At 41.7% G+C, this 20,688-nt stretch overlaps 1 protein-coding gene across 12 annotated transcripts in view; it reads left to right on the plus strand.

Moving 5' to 3' along the window:
* Positions 1–20,688, plus strand: part of ZFP36L1 (ZFP36 ring finger protein like 1) — a 36,466-nt gene that overhangs the window by 6,640 nt on the left and 9,138 nt on the right. For 2 of the 12 annotated variants that reach the window (XM_083348507.1, XM_083348508.1), the window contains exons 2-3: positions 372–434; positions 2,849–5,453. In XM_083348507.1, coding sequence (XP_083204633.1) covers positions 372–434; positions 2,849–3,805 — 1,020 coding nt within the window. In that variant the 3' untranslated portion in view covers positions 3,806–5,453. Of the gene's footprint in view, positions 1–129; positions 435–2,848; positions 5,454–7,058; positions 7,244–7,520; positions 7,602–9,673; positions 9,861–13,129; positions 13,221–16,125; positions 16,326–19,984; positions 20,097–20,688 lie in introns of those variants that run through there. The other 10 variants (XR_014490708.1, XR_014490712.1, XR_014490709.1 and 7 more) reach the window with 10 other exon arrangements.

Here is a 20,688-nt window from a genome sequence, read left to right on the forward strand (position 1 = left end):
CTCCCCCCCTTCTTCCCTCCTCCCCCCACCCCTGTCCGTCTTCCCGAAGGGCTTTCGGTCGGTTTGACCCCCCCAACTGGGTGATTTTCCCCCCCTCTCCCTTCGTCGTCGGCTCCCTCCGCCTCTCTCATTTAAATGAAGTTACAACTCCTCCCACGGCGTAAAGAGCTGAAACTTTATAAATCGAGCTTTTTGGTTAAGTTCTTCTGGAAGGAACGAGAAAGGGGAATTGTTGGAGCTGGAGGGGGGCAAAAGGGAGTCCGTCCCAGGAAAACTGGAGGCTGTGCCTTACAACACCGAATCATTTTGTTTTTCTGTTCAAAAGAGTTACTCCGATATTTTTTTCTTCATTCCTCTTTTTTTTTTACTAGTTGAAGATGTCTACAGCCCTCGTGTCTCCAACAATCTTCGACTTGAGTGAAGTTTTATGCAAAGTAAGTTACCTCCCGCATTCTCTTCTCAAACTTTTTTTTTAAATAAAAGCTTTTGTTTCGTTTGCTTCGGGAGAGTAAAACAGGGTTTCTTTCGTTCAACATCTAATGCCCTCTGCCGCCCTTTTTTTTCCCCCCTCTCCTCCAAATTCAAGAGTTTGAAAGGAAAAAAAAAGTTGGAGAGAACGTGCGTTGCTTTAAAAGCAGCATAAGCTGCATTTTGGCCTTCATAAGTGCTCAAAGAGCCGAGAAGCTAACATGGGGGGGGAAAAAAGTTGCCCAAGTGAGCCCCAAATCTTAAGTTGAATTGCTGGAAAGTCTCTTATGGGGGGGGTGAGAGTGGGTGGGGAGGTGTTTTGACTTTGGGGTAGGTAGTTCTGCTTATTGTTTCGCTCGGAATTATTTCGCGGTTTCAAAAAAAAATGGGATCTCTCCTAGGATTTTTTTCAGTTTTCAATCAACTTCGCCCGTAGTTTTTTTTTTGTTTTGTTTCGTTTGTTTGTTTGTTTTGGAAAGAAGCGTGGAATGGTTTGCGCCGTTCACCCGAAAAGTTCGAAAGGGGAAAAAAAAAGCAAGTTTTCCGTTTTAAAAAAAACCTTGCACCGATAAAAACTCATGCGCGAAGCAGCCGATTTCGCTGGAAGCGTCCCTTTTTCATCCTAAATTCGGTACTCGGGGGGACTAAGGCGTGTTTCCTCTCGACCGCCCTTCCCCTCCCCTCCCCTCCCCCTCCATGTGGTGGAATGCAACAAAGCCTTTTGCAGCCCTTTGCGGTCGGGTTCTGGGATTTCTTGGGCAGTGGGGGTGGGTGGGTCGCTTTACGTCTTTTTCCTGCTTTGGAAAAGTTGCTGGGGTTTACTTACTCGGCTGCACCCCCACGTTTTGTTCGGGGGTGGGGGTGGAGAAAGATGGCTGGCGGTTGCCACGAATTTCCCGCAAGCTTGGCGCGCCCGCTGCTTCCCGCTTACGGGTCTCGGCTTGCTGGAAAGGGGAACTCGAGCCGTGCGTGATGGGCGACGGGAAGGTAGGGGGGTGGTAGGAGGAGGTTCTGGCTTCAGGCTTCGGCAAAATAGCGTTTACAGCAGGGGTCTTCAAACTTGGCCCTTTTATGACTTGTGGACTTCAACTCCCAGAATTCCTCAGCCAGCTTCGCTGGCTGAGGAATTCTGGGAGTTGAAGTCCACAAGTCATAAAAGGGCCAAGTTTGAAGACCCCTGGTTTCCAGGCTAGTCACCCCGCCCCCTCCCGCCTCCCCGGTTTCTGCCCTGCTTTACTTTGCTCCCTTTTTATTTCTGCAAGTTTGCTTTTCTTATCGCTCTGCCCACTCATGTGGCTACTACGTCTTTCTCGTTCTCCGCTAGCTTATCTTGGTTTAGCCGAAGTCGCTTTGGGTGTATGCGTTTCTTAAGTCTTGTGAAGAGTTGTCGGCGTGTGAAGGCAGTGGGAAGAAAGAGCCTGTAACTTCCTCAATTTTGAGAAACGGAATTGACAACCTGGGCTGTTTTTTTTTTTTTTCCTGCGTCCTTTGGTGTATTGCTAACCGCTTGCAAAAGTTGAGTGGTGTGGGAGTTGTTCTGCATTTGGTTTCCCTCTTTTTTTTGTTGTTAAATGTGTATGATATAGACACGGAATCAGTTTTGAAATAATAAAAGTGTTTTAGGTTGAGGGTCACGTGTAGCCCAAACTAAAAAGTTGCTCGAACTTTGAGAGGGGAAAAAAAAGATTCCTTCGCAGGGTCAGAAAACTAATTGGAAAGGAATTTTTAGAGAGATGAAGTCATGTATGAATCACGTGAAATATAATTTCTGTGCAGAAAGTGAGGTGGCACAATGATACTAATTGAGAAATTCTAACTTAACATCTTTCCCCAAGCTCATATCTTACAAAAAGCCTGCATAGACTCTCTTCACCAAGAAATACATTTGAGGGTCCTGGAAAAATAAAGTTGAAAGTGTTAGTGGAAAAGATCTGATTCTTCTTCTCTAGAGGTTTGGGAAAGAATTGTGTTGAAACGAGGTTTGGCTCTTGTGCATAAATTATTAAGGGAGCCTACAGCTTGTATTCAGAAAAGTACTATGGTATGATAGTCAGATTATGGCTGATACTTCTTCCTGTTGTATGGTGATACACTTTTATGTAGGACAAATCAAAATGTGTTTCATTGATACAATAAATATGAACCTGTGGGAAAGCTATTGAAAATCTTGAGTTGCTTGCTTACTTCATGCTTGTGATTAGTGGTGTGTGCTCCCTACAGTTTGACCTGTCTGGTACAGAAGAGAGCTTTAGTCATTTTACTGTTGGCAAATCAGTTGTGTGGCTGTGGAAAAAGGGTAGTAGAGTGGTCAGGTTTAAGAGCATAAACAAGTCAAGCTGAAAGCTGGATTGCTGACTGCTTTTTTACTTCCTCCTTCCAGAGTAACAAGATGCTGAATTACAACCCCTCTGCTGCTGGAGGGTGTCTTTTGGACAGGAAGGCGGTAGGAACTCCGGCTGGCGGGGGTTTCCCCAGGAGGCATTCTGTCACCCTGCCCAATTCTAAGTTCCATCAGACCCATCTCCTTAACGGCCTTAAGGGAGAGCCAGCCCCAGCCTTGGGGCCCAGGGAGAACCGCTTTCGAGACCGCTCCTTCTCCGAAGGTGGAGAGCGCCTGCTTCAGCAAAAGCAGCCCAGTGGGCAAGTCAACTCAAGTCGCTACAAGACGGAGCTCTGCCGCCCGTTTGAGGAGAATGGGACCTGCAAATACGGAGACAAGTGCCAGTTTGCTCACGGCATTCATGAGCTGCGAAGTTTGACCCGCCATCCCAAGTACAAGACGGAGCTCTGTCGCACTTTCCATACCATTGGCTTCTGCCCTTATGGGCCTCGCTGTCATTTCATCCACAATGCTGAGGAGCGCCGGGCTGTAGCTGGTGGCGGTCGAGAGCCTGTGATTGCTGAAAGACCCCGCCTCCAACACAGTTTCAGCTTTGCTGGCTTCCCAAGTGCTGTTGCTGCCAATGGGCTGCTGGACAGCCCCACCTCAATAACCCCTCCGCCCATCATAAGTGCTGATGACCTCCTGGTTTCTCCTACTTTGCCTGACTGTGCCAGCAATCCATTCACCTTTTCCAGCCAGGAGCTGACCAATCTCTTTGCTCCTAGTATGGGGGTGCAGGTGCCTGGGGGGGGCTCACCCACTGCTTTCCTTCTTAGACCCATGTCTGAGTCCCCAAACATGTTTGACTCTCCTCCGAGTCCACAGGGCTCTCTCTCTGACCAGGAAGGTTATCTGAGCAGCTCTAGCAGTAGCCACAGTGGCTCGGATTCGCCAATCCTGGACACCTCAAGACGTCTTCCCATCTTCAGCAGACTGTCCATCTCTGACGAATAATCTGGTATTGCCTTTTGGCCTCTTCCCACATGTATTACAATGTTAAGCTTGTAGCCCCCTTTCTCTCCTAAATCTCCCTTAGCATCTTTGGGTTTGATGTTAACTCCAAGGTTGTCCACCTGCCTAGAGTCCAGACACTGGCTGAAACCGCAAGTGCCAAATTACGAAAAAAGTGATAAACGTTTACAAGTGTAGTGCCTTTTAATATGTTCACTGTGACTATATTACCTCTCCAGCTGCAGAGGGCACCAGCAGCATCTATGGAGCTCTGCATTTCCAGATGTGCAGGAATATCTAGAACAACTCCTGTCATGAGCAGTAGTTCAGATGCAGAAACCTCTTCCCTTTCTTTGTCTTCCCTTCCTTTGCCTGTGTTCAGTAGACAGAGGGCAGGTGGACATCTGTTAACATCCAGCCCCTTCCACATTTTATAAAGGCTTGTTGCCTGAATCAACTCAGGTCAGCCAGAAGAACAGCTGAGAATGGACAGTTCACTCTAACATGCGTGGGACTTGGTAAATGGAGATTTAAGCCAGATGGACATTGAACGACTTGCTTTTGGTGCTACAGGTTCTCCGCATGTACATGTGACATCTTCACAAAAAGTGGGGAGGGGAGGGGTATCTAACGGTGTTCATTCCACACATGCAAGTTCAGTGTAAACAAAGTTCCAGTAGTCATAGCTTTAATGGTTTTGCTCTAGAGTACAATAGACCTATCCATAGAGCACTCACGCCAAGCTTTTTATTTTATTTTTTTTTCTGGGTTTTTAATTTTGTATAACTTCAGAAATTGGAGAGCAAATTTTGCTTGTCACTGCACAACAATATAAAGCTTATTTAACTTATCAAAAACGTATTTATTGCTGAAACCTATGCTTTTTTGTTAATTTTGTTCATATTTATCTGGATGATGAATTCATAGAATATATTCTTTTATGTTTAAATTATGATCTTCCATATTAATCTTAAGATTGTGAAGTCTTTCTTTTTCCCCCTCCCCCACAGTTTAATATATTATACTACAATGACATTTTTGTAACTTTACACTTTTTTGGTTATTTTATTTTTAAAAAATGAAAATTTAATTTAAAAAATGCAACAACTGTGTTCGGATTATTTATTTTAGATCGTTCCCCTTTTTGTGTCAGACTGCAAATTGAGTTTCATGTGCTTCTTTGCCTTCCTTTGCCCAACAAGGCCTCTCCCAGGTGGGGTGAAATTCTGGCCATACTGATGTCATTGGAGTATTTTGTCAGTGACTTCAGCAGAATGCGAATTTCACTGCTGGCCTCTAGAATGTATAAGCATAAGCTGTGCTGTGAGACAATGAAAAGGAAGATCTTTTGCTTCCTTTTTTTTTTGTAAGTATTTAAAGGAAAAGAAAATTACCCTTTGGTTTCAAGTGCCTGTCTGAAGACATTCCAAATGTAGTTTGTCTTTGCATTTCTGTATTCCAAGAATGGAGTGTTTCCTCTTTTAAAGGTAAACATTGCTGGCACAAAGAACACATTGAATGTAATTTTTCCCATTACTGTTCACTACATTGCTTTTTTTTCCTTTTTCCTTTATGTGAGTTTATTTAAGAAAATCTTTTGTAACGACTGTTTGCAGTTTAAATCAATAAATCCCAAGTGTTTTTTCAAGAATTGACAGTGAAACTGGTTTTACTTGCAAAGAAAAGATAAAAGGAAGTTGCTGAGAATGAGATAACTACTTTACCAAATCCTCCTAACATCAGATTTGTACACATGTTTAAGAAAGCTGATGTTCCAAACATGTATATGAAAATAAGGCAAACTAATGTTATCGTTGGTTTTTACTTCTGTTTGTAGAAAAACACTATTTTAATATAGCAAATTCTTTAATACTTTCAACACCTAAAATAATACTTAATTCAGCAGATGGGATTCCTGCTTTCAAAGCAAATTATACCATACAAAATACAGAAAGTACACTTTTAAGGGCCAGATAGTTCCTCTCGGCGATGGAAAACATTGAATGGCTTGCTTCCTAATCCAAACCTTATCTCTCATGCTTCCAGGAATTGTTGATAGTATGTCACTGTTTTTAATTTACTTTGTTCCGGAAGCAAATTCCCCAGAACTTTGAAGTCATCCTCATCTTGTACTTTGCCAAGTTGAATGACTACATACAAACTGGATGAAAAATTATCCTAAATATCTAAGGAAATCCACCCACCCCCCAATAGCCCTTCTTACTTGGGCACACATATTTCTGAGTATGGCACAGCTCTCATTCCAAAAAAAACAAAAAAACCCAGACAAGCTTCAAAACTATTAGAGAGCATTAGGCAGATGTGATATGCTTGTGCACTCAACTATTTTAGAAATGTAGAAGAGTTGCTTTTTTTTTGAGCTGTATCCTGATTTTCATTCAGGAACTCAAGGCCTATCTAAGCACTCCTTCCAGTTTCCCCCTCAATACATACAAGGTAGGTTGGGCTTAGAGTGAGCTTCCATAGCTGATAGTGGTTTTGAACTTAGGGAGTTCCCCAGTCCTCACCCAACAGTTTATATATTAAACCGACAAAAGTGCAGCCTTTAGCCTTAACACACTCTTATATATTTGAGTATGTGCTGGATAGGAATTCTGAGAGTGCTTTATACCTGGGCCCCAGGCCTCTGTTACTATGACTCCATCAGAATCCTGTTACCTTTTCAATATGCAGACAGGCAGGCAAAGAGAAGAAATCAGACATATAATAGTCATGTCTCATAAACTAATGCATTCAGTCCTGTTGTAAAAGAGGCTTAATTAGCAGAAGGAACTATGCAGCCTAGATTTTTAAAGGGCCTTATAGCAGATACTTTCTCAGATCTAAAAATGAAACAATAGTTCTGATCCGAGAAAGTATCTGCTATAATAAGGCCCTTTAAAAATCTAGGCTGAATAGTTCCTTCTGCTAATTAAGCCTCTTTTACAACAGGACTGAATGCATTTGGTCCTGCACTGCCCCCCCCCCCCATCTATTTCGCTTGCATGTGAATTTAAGGGCACTCTGGTGTAAGGAAGGGAAATAAAGGGTTGATCAAGATCTATTGGATTTGGGTTAGTTTGTACATTCCCCCAATTTACATGCTCAGATATAGGCTGATAACTGGTGGAAGAACATCAGTGCAATTCTTTGTTTCTTTATATAGACATTAACACAATAATGGGATGAAGTATCTGATACAGTATTTTCGAAATATCCATCTATTAGCAGTCCTGCAATTCAACCTTTTGCGGTCCAGATTCCACCAGGAAAGGAAAAAATCTGTTTGACACGGGCTTTGCCATAAATATTCAAAGAGCAGCTCAGAAAGAACCCCGTACTGGGGAGTTGATGTGATGATGCAGAGATGAATAGGAGGAGATGCTATGTGAATAATCTAGGACAGCTGAAGGAAGTGGAAAATCTGCAAATAGCAGATAGGTAAGGATGACCCGTAGGTCATAAATGTAGCATTGAATCATTGAGTTATGTTAAGAAGCAATGTGTGAGCTGTGACAGTGGTTGCAATATATGGCCCGACAGAAGCAGCCATCTCTCATCTGGTATTGCCCAAGGGTGTTGAAATTTCAATTTTTAGAATTTCCAAGGATCATACAAGGTGGAGGCCAATGTATTTGGTGCCTCAATCTACAAAAGATATTACTTAAGAGTTGAGAACTGATACCTAAGCAGCTAACTGACTCTCCTTTGGCTTCAGAAAGAATGCTCAAGTGGGTGGCGAACAAGCCTTTTATGAAGAAATTCCATAACAGCTTTTTCAGGGGGAGGGATATGTCTGGTAAGTAAATGGGTTTCTTACAACACGGTAATACCATTTATATGGCAAGGAGGTAAAATCAATTCTGAGTTAACTTTTTACCATGGCAAGATGCAAGTAACCATAACTTTCAGAAATACATGGCAGATGAGAAAACGTGGTTACAAATTGTAACAGGCCATAGTATGGTTTTCCAGAAAGAAATGAGTAGTACACAGCACAAATACTGGTATGTTTAGCTTGTGACAGAAGGGCGGCTTTGGAAATCTGTTACTATAAAGTAGTTTCAGCACTCAATTAATTGAGATAAAAGTTGGGTGTATACAGTAAGAAAGGTACAAAGTATATACTTGTTTATTCATTTTCTATACCACATGACTCCCAAAGCTAGAACTTAAATCAGCTTGTGTTTCAATCCCTTACTAGACGCTTCAGGCCTCAGGATGAAAAAGTAAGCTAATGCCTTTGCTTAAAACTTCTCCTTGCAAGTCATTTCTAAAGGAAATGATGAGATAACAAAAGCATGTGAACTGTTTGCAATACAGTTTCATTGTTCTCTTTTTTTTAATCTACAAGCTTGTGCTTGAGTGATAAGCATGCTTTACAAAGAACATATTTTTTCTAAATGAAGGTTGTCTTTTTGTAATTACTGCATCCAGAGTCATTGGATATGAGATGAGCAGCAAACAAAATTTCATAAATAATACTGCACCAAATTGAGTAGGAAATAATTTCTTGTTTAGCTCCTCTGGAGAAAAGCTTTTTTTTAATCCCATTTTGTAAGAATAATTTGACTACAGTATACTAATATGCAAGGATAATCTATTATCCTAGAACAGAAAAAGGCTCAGGTCTACATTCGCCTATTATCCTGTAGAGCAGACATGTCAAACATAAGGCCCGGGGGCCGGATCCGGCCCGCGAAGTGGTTTCATGTGGCCCGCGAAGCCATTCTGGAAACAGTGAGGGAACAGCCCCCACTGCCTTGGCCCTGGCCCAGAGACCCTCCTTCTGCCAGAGACCCTCAGATCTGTCCCACTCCTGCCCAGGCCCCCATAGGCACCCTTGATGCGAACGATGTAGAGCTGGCCATGCCCATCCAGTAGGCCATATGCACTCTAGCCACGCCCACCCAGTAGGCTGAGGGCAACCGCAATGCTGATGCGGCCCTCAATGAAATTGAGTTTGACACCCCTGCTGTAGAGCTTTAGTCTAAAGATGAACAGGAAGGGCACAGTCACTTCTTTGGGAATCAGTGGCATGACTTTGGCCTGCCTTGGTGTTTTATAATTTGCTGCTGCCTGTTTTTTTAAAAAATGGATATAGCCATGACATGCAAATTGAAGCTGGAATTTTCTGTTGTTGGGTTTTGTTTTGGTTTTTGTGGAAGGCTTGACCTGTTTTCTATTATTTTTGCTGTATCTTTTGGCCAAAAAACAATTGCTAAACTAATTTTGCCCTATTGCACCAGCATTTTGTATGCTTCTTTTTCAAAATGGTAGATCTTGTTTTCAGTTGGCAGTGGCACCAGTGAGAAGTTCTAAGAGGCTCAGAAACCATGTTTAGAAGTTACAGAGTACCAACCCTCTCCTAAATGAATACTGATGAAGGAAAGTAGGGCTCTTGATTTATCCTCTTTCCATTAAACTATAAAGAGGCTAGGAAGGGAAACCACTGCAGTGTTTAAATACCACTAAGGTGATTATGGAACACAATTTTGCAATAACAGAGGAAACAGGACTGCGGACCAGTTGCTTTCAGGCGAAATGTGGTTTATTACATTTCCTCATAGTTATAACAGAATTCCTATTTGCTCTCGCTGTTTTATAAGCTAGCCTGGGTTGCACTGAATTGATTGCATTGCAAATGTTTTGAATACCACTGTTCCATCTGCATATTTTCCGCCATATTTTGACACTTAAATTTTTAGGACCTGTCAGAGACTTGGAAAAAGTTTCCTTTAGGATTAAGGCTTTATAAGAATGTTGAGGCACACAAGAGCTTTTGCTCCTTTAATAGCTGCCAGAAATTAATCTTTAAAAAAATAGTTTCATTTGGTTTCCACTACCCTGGCCCTCTTGCTCAACACGCAGAAGTGAAACCTCCACTTAACTGCCTCCAGATTTTTCAACTGTCTTCAACATCTGGCTACTATCTTCAGAAGAGTTGAGGACCAGAGGATACCATCTGGCATTTCCTTACTTTGCTTAAATGCTGGGAAAATAATTGGAGCGGCTCAAGTCAAATAAAACAAACAAGGAAACCTATCAAAATCTCTAGGTATCAAGAGGATTGATTGTGGATGCTTTATGATAAACATTCTCTGGTTTGTTTTTTCCTATGCTAGGTTTAATTGTATGCGTAGTACATTGGCAGCCTCGTTCCACATTCTTCAGCAATGATGCAAGAGTAGTCACGATTACTTCGTACTGGGAACTTAAAGCTAGTCAAGTTTTTTGCTGCTGGGCTGCCTGCTTCTTCCACAAGCATGTTTTGCCCTTCAGCTACACTACCACCAGACGAACAAGACACAAATCAAAGTTTTGTTAGCATTTTTCTTCACATTCAACCCTTTGTTCTACTTCTGGAGGGCAAGGAATGGGTCTGTGCATACTGTTTCTAATTCATGTTGCACTACCTTTCTATGTGTTTCCTGGCCTTATGCAAACCTTTAGTACTGTTGAAGTCTTTGGAGAAAGACAGATGGAAACAAGCTCCCCTCAGCATTGGTTAAGGGGCCAAAAGGTACGCAATGACTCAGCAGCAGGCCTAGGAGTAGCAGTTCTGTCCATTACTCTGCTCCATCCCTCCTCCTTGACATCCGGCATCATCTCATCAACAGGAAATATTTCTTCTGAACGTTCTGGATGATTAGAATGAATAAATACTGAAGCTGATTCACAGAGTAATGCTATAAAACCTGAAACAGGGAGCATATATAGATAGAGGGAAAGGGAATAAAAGAAATACCAGCTATCAAAGCTATGTTTGCTTTAAGGAGTCCCTGTAGCAGATGGAAGTTAGTCATTTTCAGCCATGGGGGTGGGGAGTAGAAGGTTTAGTTTATTTGTATTAAGCAACATTGCTCTTATTATGCTAAAGTTTGCCTCTGAAAAACAGTTGAACTCTGCACATAGAGTTGGCAGTGCCAACCATCTGAAAGGCATTGCATTTACTTTTTATTAATGCAGTAGACTACAGCTATGTTTAGATTAGGGAACCATAAACTAAGAGCGTGAGCAATGAGGTGGAATTAAGCATTCACTGTTGGTTGCCCTACATAACTAACTCTGTCTCAAGCCCTCATCTCTCTGTAATGTGGGATAATATACTACAAACGAGCATTAAAGAGTGGATCCAAGTGTTGCTGAAATAATGTATGTGCAGCAATATATTCTAACACTAAAGTTTGTTATGGGACTCTTGTGAATCCCATCATGCCATAACATTTCCAGGACAATTAATAAGAAAGAAGCAATAATTATAAGATAATGTAAAATTAAGAAACCTTACATTTTATTTTTCCTGAAAAGTTGGGCAGTTAAAATAGTATTGCCTTAGTGCCAAAAATAGTAAGTCATCAATTAACCTTTCTGGAAAGAGAATTCAACAGCTGGCAGCTCCTGCTGAAGATCTTAAAGTATGGATAGATCAGAGGAAGATCTTATTTAAGTATTAAATATTTAATTACTTTATACTGTAATCAAGAGCCATGGTGGCACAGTGGTTAGAAAGCAGTATTGCTGGCTAACTCTGCTGACTGCTGAATGGCTGAATGGCTCAAGCTTTCCATCCTGAGGTGGGTAAAATGAAGACCCAAATTGTTGGGGGCAATATGCTGACTCTGTAAACCACGCAGAGAGGACTGTAAAGCACTACGGAGTGGTATGTAAGTCTTAAGTGCTATTGTTACTGATGGCATTTATTTTGCTGATTGACAATCTATAAAAGTGGATGGTACCCAAAGTGCCCAATGACATTATTATACTGGTGAAACCTCCTTGACACCTACCAATTTTCCTGCCTACCCAATATTTTTATAACATCGTCTTCAAATAGCTAGTACTTCCAAGTGCCAATCTCCAGCATCATTCTTTGTTCTGTAGATATTCTTAAAAAAATACGTGCAGAGTCTACTATAGTTATTGTTCGGCATTGCCATCCAAATAGCTTCTCCTTTAGAAGATTACTGTTGTTGTTCTTGATCATTTTAGGCAAGAATAATCCATGTCTGGCTTATATTTAATTCTGGGAAACATGGAAGACCCAATATTAACTATTACCTTATCTGAAACCTTCTGAACGTCCTTTTCCAAGGGCTTACAGCTAAGGATTTGTCAAATAAACTACTTTAACCAAGTCCTTGGGAAAATTCTACTTCAATCACTTTCCAGCAATAACAAAGCAATCCCTACCAGTACCAGTGCACAAATATAGCCCCTTAGTGTTGTATCATTGCACTAAATATTGACTGTTATGTTCAATTTCTGGCAATTGCATTTTTACATGTATGAAACAGCTGCCACTGACCAAGAACTTCCATACCACCTCAGACCAAATACATGCACACACACCATTTTCAGCTGAAGGAATTTCCATGTATAAGGAACTCTTTTTAAATGTTGTTGATATGCACTGAAACCCAATCAGAATAGAGCTGGAAGGGACCTTGGAGGTCTTCTAGTGCAACCCCCTGCTCAAGCAGGAGATCCTATACCCTTCCAGATAGGTGGATGTCCAGTCTTTTCTTAATCAGTGATGAAGCACCCACAACTTCTGACGGCAAGTTGTTGCACTGGTTAATTGTCCCCACTGTTAGGAAGTTTCTCCTTAGTTTTAGGTTGCTTCTCTCCTTGATTAGTTTCCATCCATTGCTTCTTGTCTTGCCTTCTGATGCTTTGGAAAATAAGTTGACCCCTTCTTCTTTGTGGCAGCCCCTCAAATACTAGAATACTGCTATCATGTAACCCCCAGTCCTTCCTTTCTCTAGACTGGACATACCCAAGTCCCACAACCGTTCTTCATATGTTGTCTCCAGGCCCTTAATCATCTTAATTTCTCTTCTTTGCACTTTTCCCAATGTCTCAGCATCTTTTTTGTAATGTGGTGACCAAAACTGGATGCAGTATTCCAGTATTCATGGATTACTGCCTTGTCGTGGCAAAGGAGCTTGCGTAATTCAGTGAAGCTATGAGCTATGCCATGCAGGGCCACCCAAGACGGACAGGTCATGGCAGAGAGTTCTGACAAAACATGATCCACTGGAGAAGGAAATGGCAACCCACTCCAGTATCTTTGCCACGAAAACCCTATGGACAGTACCAAAAGGCAAAATGATATGACGCTGGAAGATGAGCCCCTCAGGTTGGAAGGCAGAGGGCTAGTACTAGTACCGCCAGAAAGAATGAAGCAACTGGGCCAAAGCCGAAAGGACGCTCAGCTGTGGATGTATCTGGTGGTGAAAGGAAAGTCCGATGCTGTAAAGATTTTTTCTCCATAGGAACCTGGAATGTAAGATCCATGAATCAAGGAAAGCTGGACGTGGTCAAACAAGAGATGACAAGACTGAACATTGACATCTTAGGAATCAGTGAACTAAAATGGACAGGAACGGGTGAATTTAATTCAGATGACCATCAGGTATACTACTGCGGGCAAGAGTCTCTCAGAAGAAATGGAGTAGCCTTCATAGTCAATAAAAGAGTAGGAAAAGCAATACTGGGATACAATCCCCAAAATGACAGAATGATCTCAGTTCGAATCCAAGGCAAACCATTCAATATCACAGTAGTCCAAGTCTATGACCCAACCACCGGTGTTGAAGAGGATGAAATTGACCAGTTCTGTGAAGCCCTACAGCACCTGATAGAACTAACACCAAAAAATGATGTCCTTATCATCATGGGGGATTAGAATGCTAAAGTAGGAAGCCAAAAGATAACCGGAATAACAGGCAAGTTTGGCCTTGGAGTACAAAATGAAGCAGGGCACAGGCTGATAGAATTTTGTCAAGAGAATACAGTGGTCATAGCAAACACTCTTTTCCAACAACCCAAGAGACGGCTCTACACATGGACATCACCAGACGGTCAACACAGAAATCAGATTGACTATATGCTCTGCAGCCAAAGATGGAGAAGCTCTATACAGTCAGTAAAAACAAGACCAGGAGCTGACTGTGGCTCAGACCATGAGCTTCTCCTTGCAAAGTTTAGGCTTAAACTGAAGAAAGTAGGGAAAAGCACTAGGCCACTCAGGTATGAAGTAAATCATATCCCTGTTGAATATACAGTAGAGATGACAAATAGATTTAAGGAATTAGATCTGATAGACAGAGTGCCTGAAGAACTATGGACAGAGGTTCGCAACACTGTACAACAGAAAAAGAAATGCAAGAAAGAACAGAAAAAGAAATGCAAGAAAGCAAAATGGCTGTCTGAGGAAGCTTTGCAAATAGCTGAGGACAGGAGGGAAGCAAAAGGCAAGGGAGAAAAAGAAAGATACGCCCAATTGAATGCAGAATTCCAGAGAATAGCTAGAATAGATAAGAATGCCTTCTTAAATGAACAGTGCAAAGAAATAGAAGAAAATAGAATAGGGAGGACCAGAGATCTCTTCAAGAAAATTGGAGATGAAGGGAATGTTTCATGTAAAAATGGGCATGATAAAGGACCAAAATGGCAGGGACCTAACAGAGGCAGATGAGATTAAGAAAAGGTGGCAAAATTACACAGAAGAACTATGCAAGAATGAGCTTAATGTCCCTGATAACCACGATGAGGTGGTCACTGACCTCAAGCCAGACATCCTAGAATGTGAAGTGAAGTGGGCCTTAGAAAAACTGAGCAACAACAAAGCTAGTGGAGGTGACAGTATTCCAGCTGAGCTATTCAAAATCTTAAAAGACGATGCAGTAAAAGTGCTACACTCAATTTGCCAGCAAATTTGGAAAACTCAATAGTGGCCACAGGATTGAAAAAGATCAGTTTACATTCCAATTCCAAAGAAAGACAGTGCCAAAGAATGTTCAAACTATCGCACCATTGCACTCATTTCACATGCTAGTAAAGTTATGCTTAAAATCCTACAAGCTAGACTCCAGCAGTATGTGGATCGAGAACTACCAGAAGTACAGGCAGGATTTCAAAGAGGCAGAGGAACTAGAGATCAAATTGCCAGTATACACTGGATCATGGAGAAAGCTAGGGAGTTCCAGAAAAACATCTACTTCTGCTTCATTGACTATGCTAAAGCCTTTGATTGTGTGGATCACAACAAAATGTGGCAAGTTCTTAAAGAGATGGGAGTACCAGACCATCTTATTTGTCTCTTGAGAAATCTATATGCGGGTCAAGAAGCAACAGTGAGAACTGGACACGGAACCACTGATTGGTTCAAAATTGGGAAAGGAGTCCGGCAAGGCTGTATACTGTCGCCCTGCCTATTTAACTTATATGCAGAGCACATCATAAGAAAGGCAGGGCTAGATGAATCAAAAGTTGGAATTAAGATTGCCGGAAGAAATATCAACAACCTAAGATATGCAGATGATACCACTCTAATGGCAGAAAGTGAAGAAGAACTAAAGAGCCTCTTGTTGCAGGTAAAGAAGAAGAGTGCAGAAGTTGGCTTGAAACTTAACATTAAGAAAACCAAGATCATGACATCCAGCTCTCTCAATTCCTGGCAAATAGATGGGGAAGAAATGGAGGTAGTGACAGATTTTATTTTTCTGGGCTCCAAGATCACTGCAGATGGGAAATGTAGCCAAGAAATTAAAAGACACTTGCTCCTGGGAGGAAAGCAATGGCAAATCTAGACAGCACACTAAAAAGCAGACATCACCCTGTCAACAAAAGTGCGTAAGACGGTAGAGGACAGGAAGACCTGGAGGAACGTTGTCCATGGGGTCGCGATGGGTCGGACACGACTTTGCAGCTAACAACAGCAAATACAACTAAAGATTGTATTAGCTTTTTTGGCTGCTGCCGCACACTGTTGGCTCGTGTTTAAGTGATCGTCCACTAGGACTCCAAGGTCCCTCTCACAGTTTCTGTTTTTGAGCCAGATTTTGCCTAGTCTGACTTCACTCAAAAGATCTCAATAACAGGAGAAGGAAACTTCTAATGGCTAGGTTTAGCATGAGACTGGGGATCTTATAGAGCATTCAAGTCTGTCCTGGCTTAATTAGTACCATGGGTTTTCTCTCTCCCTCCAAGTATAGGTGTGAATAGAACAACACAGTTGGAGATTGTAATCTCTCCAGTCTGCTGTTGCTTACCTCATCCTTTCTTTACATATATTTGGGTTCTGCAGAGGTATACCACAGGCTTATTGCTATGCTTTGCACTTTGTAGCCTTTGCAACTACCCTTGTTTATCATCTGCCTTCTCTGTACGGTGTCACACATCTGTATCTGCCAACTGCTTCACAGTGCATGAATGTGTAATTTGCTTAGCAAGCTGCTTACTGACTTATGGTATATTCTCACTGCAAGCAATTTGTGATCAGCCTGAAAACAGACAGCATTTTCCCCTCATTTCAGATTCATATTGATTCTGCCTATCCTGAATATGGATTATCACCAAACAATAGCAGGAGCTTTCCTGAGATATTGTAATGTGAAGAAAAGAAAAGAAAAGAAATAAGAACCGTAAGAGATGAGACAAATACAGCTAGACTGGGGAATGATGTTCTACATAGGTTGGATCTACATGTGGCATCTATCTCTGCTTCAGCATCAAGGTGAGACATGCCACCACATGGTGCAAACCTTGGCTTGTTGTAGCATGCTCTGTTCCCACAGATTAACCTCACCCTCCTTTCTATAAAGCACAGAATCACAAGGCCCCCACCCATCCCCAAATGCCACACAGAACTGTATGTTCTACTGGGTGTTTTTAACCACATACTTCCTCTAACAGTTTTATTTTGTTTCTGCGCTGGAGCTGAGGCTTGATTGGTGGTAGAGGGCGTGGGGTTTGTGGCATTGACTAAATCTACCACTTCTTCATGAAGATTGCTGTTTCAGCAGTCAGACAGCTACCGTTGTTATTGGGTTTTTTCTTTAGCACAGCTGTCCCAGAACAAATCTTTCCTGTAGCTGATAAGAGGCATACCAGACAAAACCAAAGGCTCTCTAGTCCGTTGTCTTATCCTTCCCCGTGGCTAATGAGAGGAAGACTGCTGACATTCAGAAAAATATCTTACTTGGGTAATGGAAAGGGGAAAGAAAACGATTATTTAGCTTGAGGGAGAAAATAATACGTTATGCAAAGTTTATTACAGTTAATTACACCGTTACAGTTTTCCTACAACCAACTGGGTTGAGATTGTCAGATGACCTAAAATATAAGACCCATGCTGTCTATGTAATACGTTGTTAAAGTATGTGCCTCTTCCATAAATAAATGAACTGGGGATACTAATGCTAATAGTAGGTTGACTAACACATATGTCCATAAGCTCCTTAGTTACATAAACAGAACACTCAAATAGTAAACCCACTTAAATTTTAATAACACCAGCCATTTTAAGCTTTTTTTCAGTATGGCTATTATTCAGCCCCATGAAATGTGTATACTTTGCCTTTCCCATAATGAGAACCATATCTCTTGGAAGTCCATCCAGCTGAGGTACTAAAGCTGAGGCCCATAAGCTTTGAGAACCAATCATTTCATGTATCAGAACCAGGTGGTTTGGTTCTCATTTCTAAAATGGTATTATGATACCACATTTAAATCATGCTCTGGGAATTCAGTAATCCAAAAAGTATAAATTTTGCACAGGGGTTTTAAAAATGGAGAAAAGAATCAGAGGTAGGCAGCTACATAATATAATCTCTATTGATGTCAATTCTTTCAGTAAAATTAATTGGAGTTTGTTTATATTAAATCAATTTATATGGCTGCCCATCTCAAAATGGGAAGCATATAATATATTAAAAATGATAAGAAAAACAATATCAGTGAAACATAAAGCATCTACAATAGGTGCTAAGAAAAATTAACCAGCAAGACAATGACAATGCACAGGCTACCTAACCTCACAACTTTCATGCTAAGGAGCATATCGAGGTCTTCCCTATTCTGGAATTGTGCCAGAAAGTGCCTGCTTTCTAGGTCCCATTAGGTGGCACTCCTTAATTGAGGAACCCAGAAGCAAACCTCTCCTATTGGAGCTAGTGGGATGAATAGAAGCAAGCAGAGAAAAGAAATAACCTGGCCCCATGCTGTGATGAGTTTTATAAGTGACAATCAGCACTTTGAAGTATACTGGGAGTTGGTGCACTCACAGAGCAGAAGTCATATACTGAGGTGCATCCATAACTTTGCCTGTGTCACCACATACTGGATGAGTTGCAGCTTCCAGATGGTCTCTTAAGCCCAAGGTACAGCATATTGCAATAATCCACTTGGGAGGTAAAACATGAGTGACTAGGAGTAGTGCCTCCCAGGTCAGGAATGGGCACAACTGGGGCACAAAAGAAATTTCTGCAAAAGTCCTCCTGGCCACAGCTGTCACTTTTCCAATAGGAGCCATGTACCTAGGAAGATCTGTCTCACCCCGATGGGACTGGCCTGCCCCACTCATGCCAACAGAGGGGATATACTGTGGATCCCATCAGACAAGGAATTCTGCAGCTCCTGCCCTCTGGAACATCTTACCCCTTGAGAGGACACGAGGAAGGTTCCCACCCTCCTGACGTTTTGTAAGAGCCTTAAGACTTGGCTCTGCCAGATGTCTTGGGTACCCAGTGAGGGAGCTTCTTACTGGAGGTGGTTGACTAATTAAAAGTCAACCCCACCTTTGCCCAGCTCCCTTCTTTGTCATCTTGTGCCCATGATTTTGGCTGTTAATTAATGGTTTTAATCCGCTTTGTTTTTTATAATGGATGATTTTAATGTTCAATGTTTTTATGTTGTAAGCCACCCAGAGTCATTGGATATGAGCTGGGCAGCAAATAAATTTCATAAACAAATAAATACTCCCAAGGTGTGCACTGGTTGTATTTGGTAGTGCAACATTATCCAGGACAAGAGATGGAAAAATCCCTGGATCTAGGCGAGTGGGGGAGGGCTAAAATCTACAGCCAATCAGTCTTGCCAGGATTGAGCTAAAGCCTGTTTCTCCCCATCCAGACTCTCACAGCCTCTAAATGCTGAGACAGAACCTCCATGGAATCATTTGGCCTGGAGCAGACATGCAGAGCTGTTATCATCAGCACGGTTTTGGTATCACCACATACTGCTCAATGATCTTGCCCAGTGTCTTCACAGATAAATAGGAGTCAGAAGAGCATTGAGCCTGAAGGACCTCACAAAGAATGAAGAATGGGCTCCATTTCTCCACCTTTATTAACATAAACTTGAATTGGCCCTGGGAAGAGGAGAAAAAAATAGCACAAAAGCATGCCTTCCACTCCCAATCCTTGGAACTAGTCCAGGATGCCAGATTGAAAGCCACAAAGAGATCAAGGAGAGCCAGAATACACACACACACACACACACACACACACACACACACACACACTCCTGTTAGAAATCATCCACAAATGCAATCAATTCTACTTCAGTTCTGTACCCAGTCAGGTCTAAACCTCAGCTGAAAAGGGGCTCAAATAATTTCTTAATAAATAATAATTCTTTCAGAATTCTCTGAAGCTGCAGTTCAACCACTTTTTCAATAGCTTCTCTAAGAAGGGAAGATTGGAAATGAGATGAAAGATACCCCAAGTTGTCAGATCAAGAGATAACTTCTTGAGGAGGGGCTTGTCATTTTAAGCAGAGATGGGACCACTCCCTCTCTCAAGGTTGAATCCATCAGTGCCACAATTCAGCTACCTGGAGGGACATGGGTCCAACACACAAATGGCCAAACACCATTCCAAAAACCCTGTGCAATTAATCAAAGCCAGTAAGACCAAATTCATCCCAGATAAGCAGGCCTGATTGGGTCTTGGTCAGGTCCATGAGAACTGGCTCACAGCCTGGAGTCAATCTAAGCAACTTTATCCAATAGATCAGGGGTCCTCAACCCTTGAGCTGTGGACCAGCATGGCCTCCAGGAACCAGGCCATGCAAGTGAGCGAAGCCCCATTCACACACGTGCAAGATTTAATAATAATTTAATAATTTGATTTCTATACCGCCCTTCTCCAAGGCAGCAGGTCTTAACAGCAACTCTCAATTAAACTAGCTTTGTTTATGCCTGGTTTGAAATAATGGGAACATTCAGAAGTTTCAGGTTAAGCATGTAGATTAAATCCATTTTCTCATCTAGTTGCACAACCCCAAATTGCTCCTTCCTTCCTTCCTTCCTTCCTTCCTTCCTTCCTTCCTTCCTTAAGCTATTCTTTTCTATATTGTGATTAGCATCCTTACCCCCACACTATTTCTATCCAGGAAATCACTGCTTATTAAACAAAGTAAGTGGGGGATGCACAATCTTCTCCCTCACAAAGGCTTGGATGTGGCCTCCAGGGTTGTCCACCTCAGTATTGATGTTAATCCACAGGTCAGAAATAAATAATAATAATAAAAACTTTTAAGAGATGCAGAAACAAGCAAAGCACAACATCCCTTAGAAATGAGGAAGAAACAGTCAGAAACATTACATATTGTGCCTCTCCGTAAGTTCTCCTCTCACTATGCAGTAGTCAGTATAGCCTTAAAGTACAGTGTTCCCCGAAAATAAGACCCAACCAGAAAATAAGCCCTAGCATGATTTTTCAGGATGCTTGTAATACAAGCCCCATCCTCAATATAGCCCCAGTTAAGATTGTCAGTCAGACGGGCGCATTTAGTACTGTATTTTCCCAAACATAAGACCTAACCAGAAAATAAGCCCTAATGCGTCTTTTGGAGCAAAAAGTAATATAAGACCCGGCCTGGCCTGATGGGGGATGGGTTGGGATCTTACTGTTGTTTTTAATATATCTATTTATTGTTTTAGCTTGGGCATTGTGTTTAATTCTTTTTTAACTTTTGTATCTTTGTATTTTTATATGTTTGCCCTGTTCACCGCCCTGAGTCCTTCGGGAGAAGGGCGGTATATAAATAAAATAATAATAATAATAATAATAATAATAATAATAATAATAATAATA

The sequence above is a fragment of the Vipera ursinii genome (assembly GCF_947247035.1).
Source record: "Vipera ursinii genome assembly, chromosome: 1".
Classification (NCBI taxonomy): Eukaryota; Metazoa; Chordata; class Lepidosauria; order Squamata; family Viperidae; genus Vipera; species Vipera ursinii.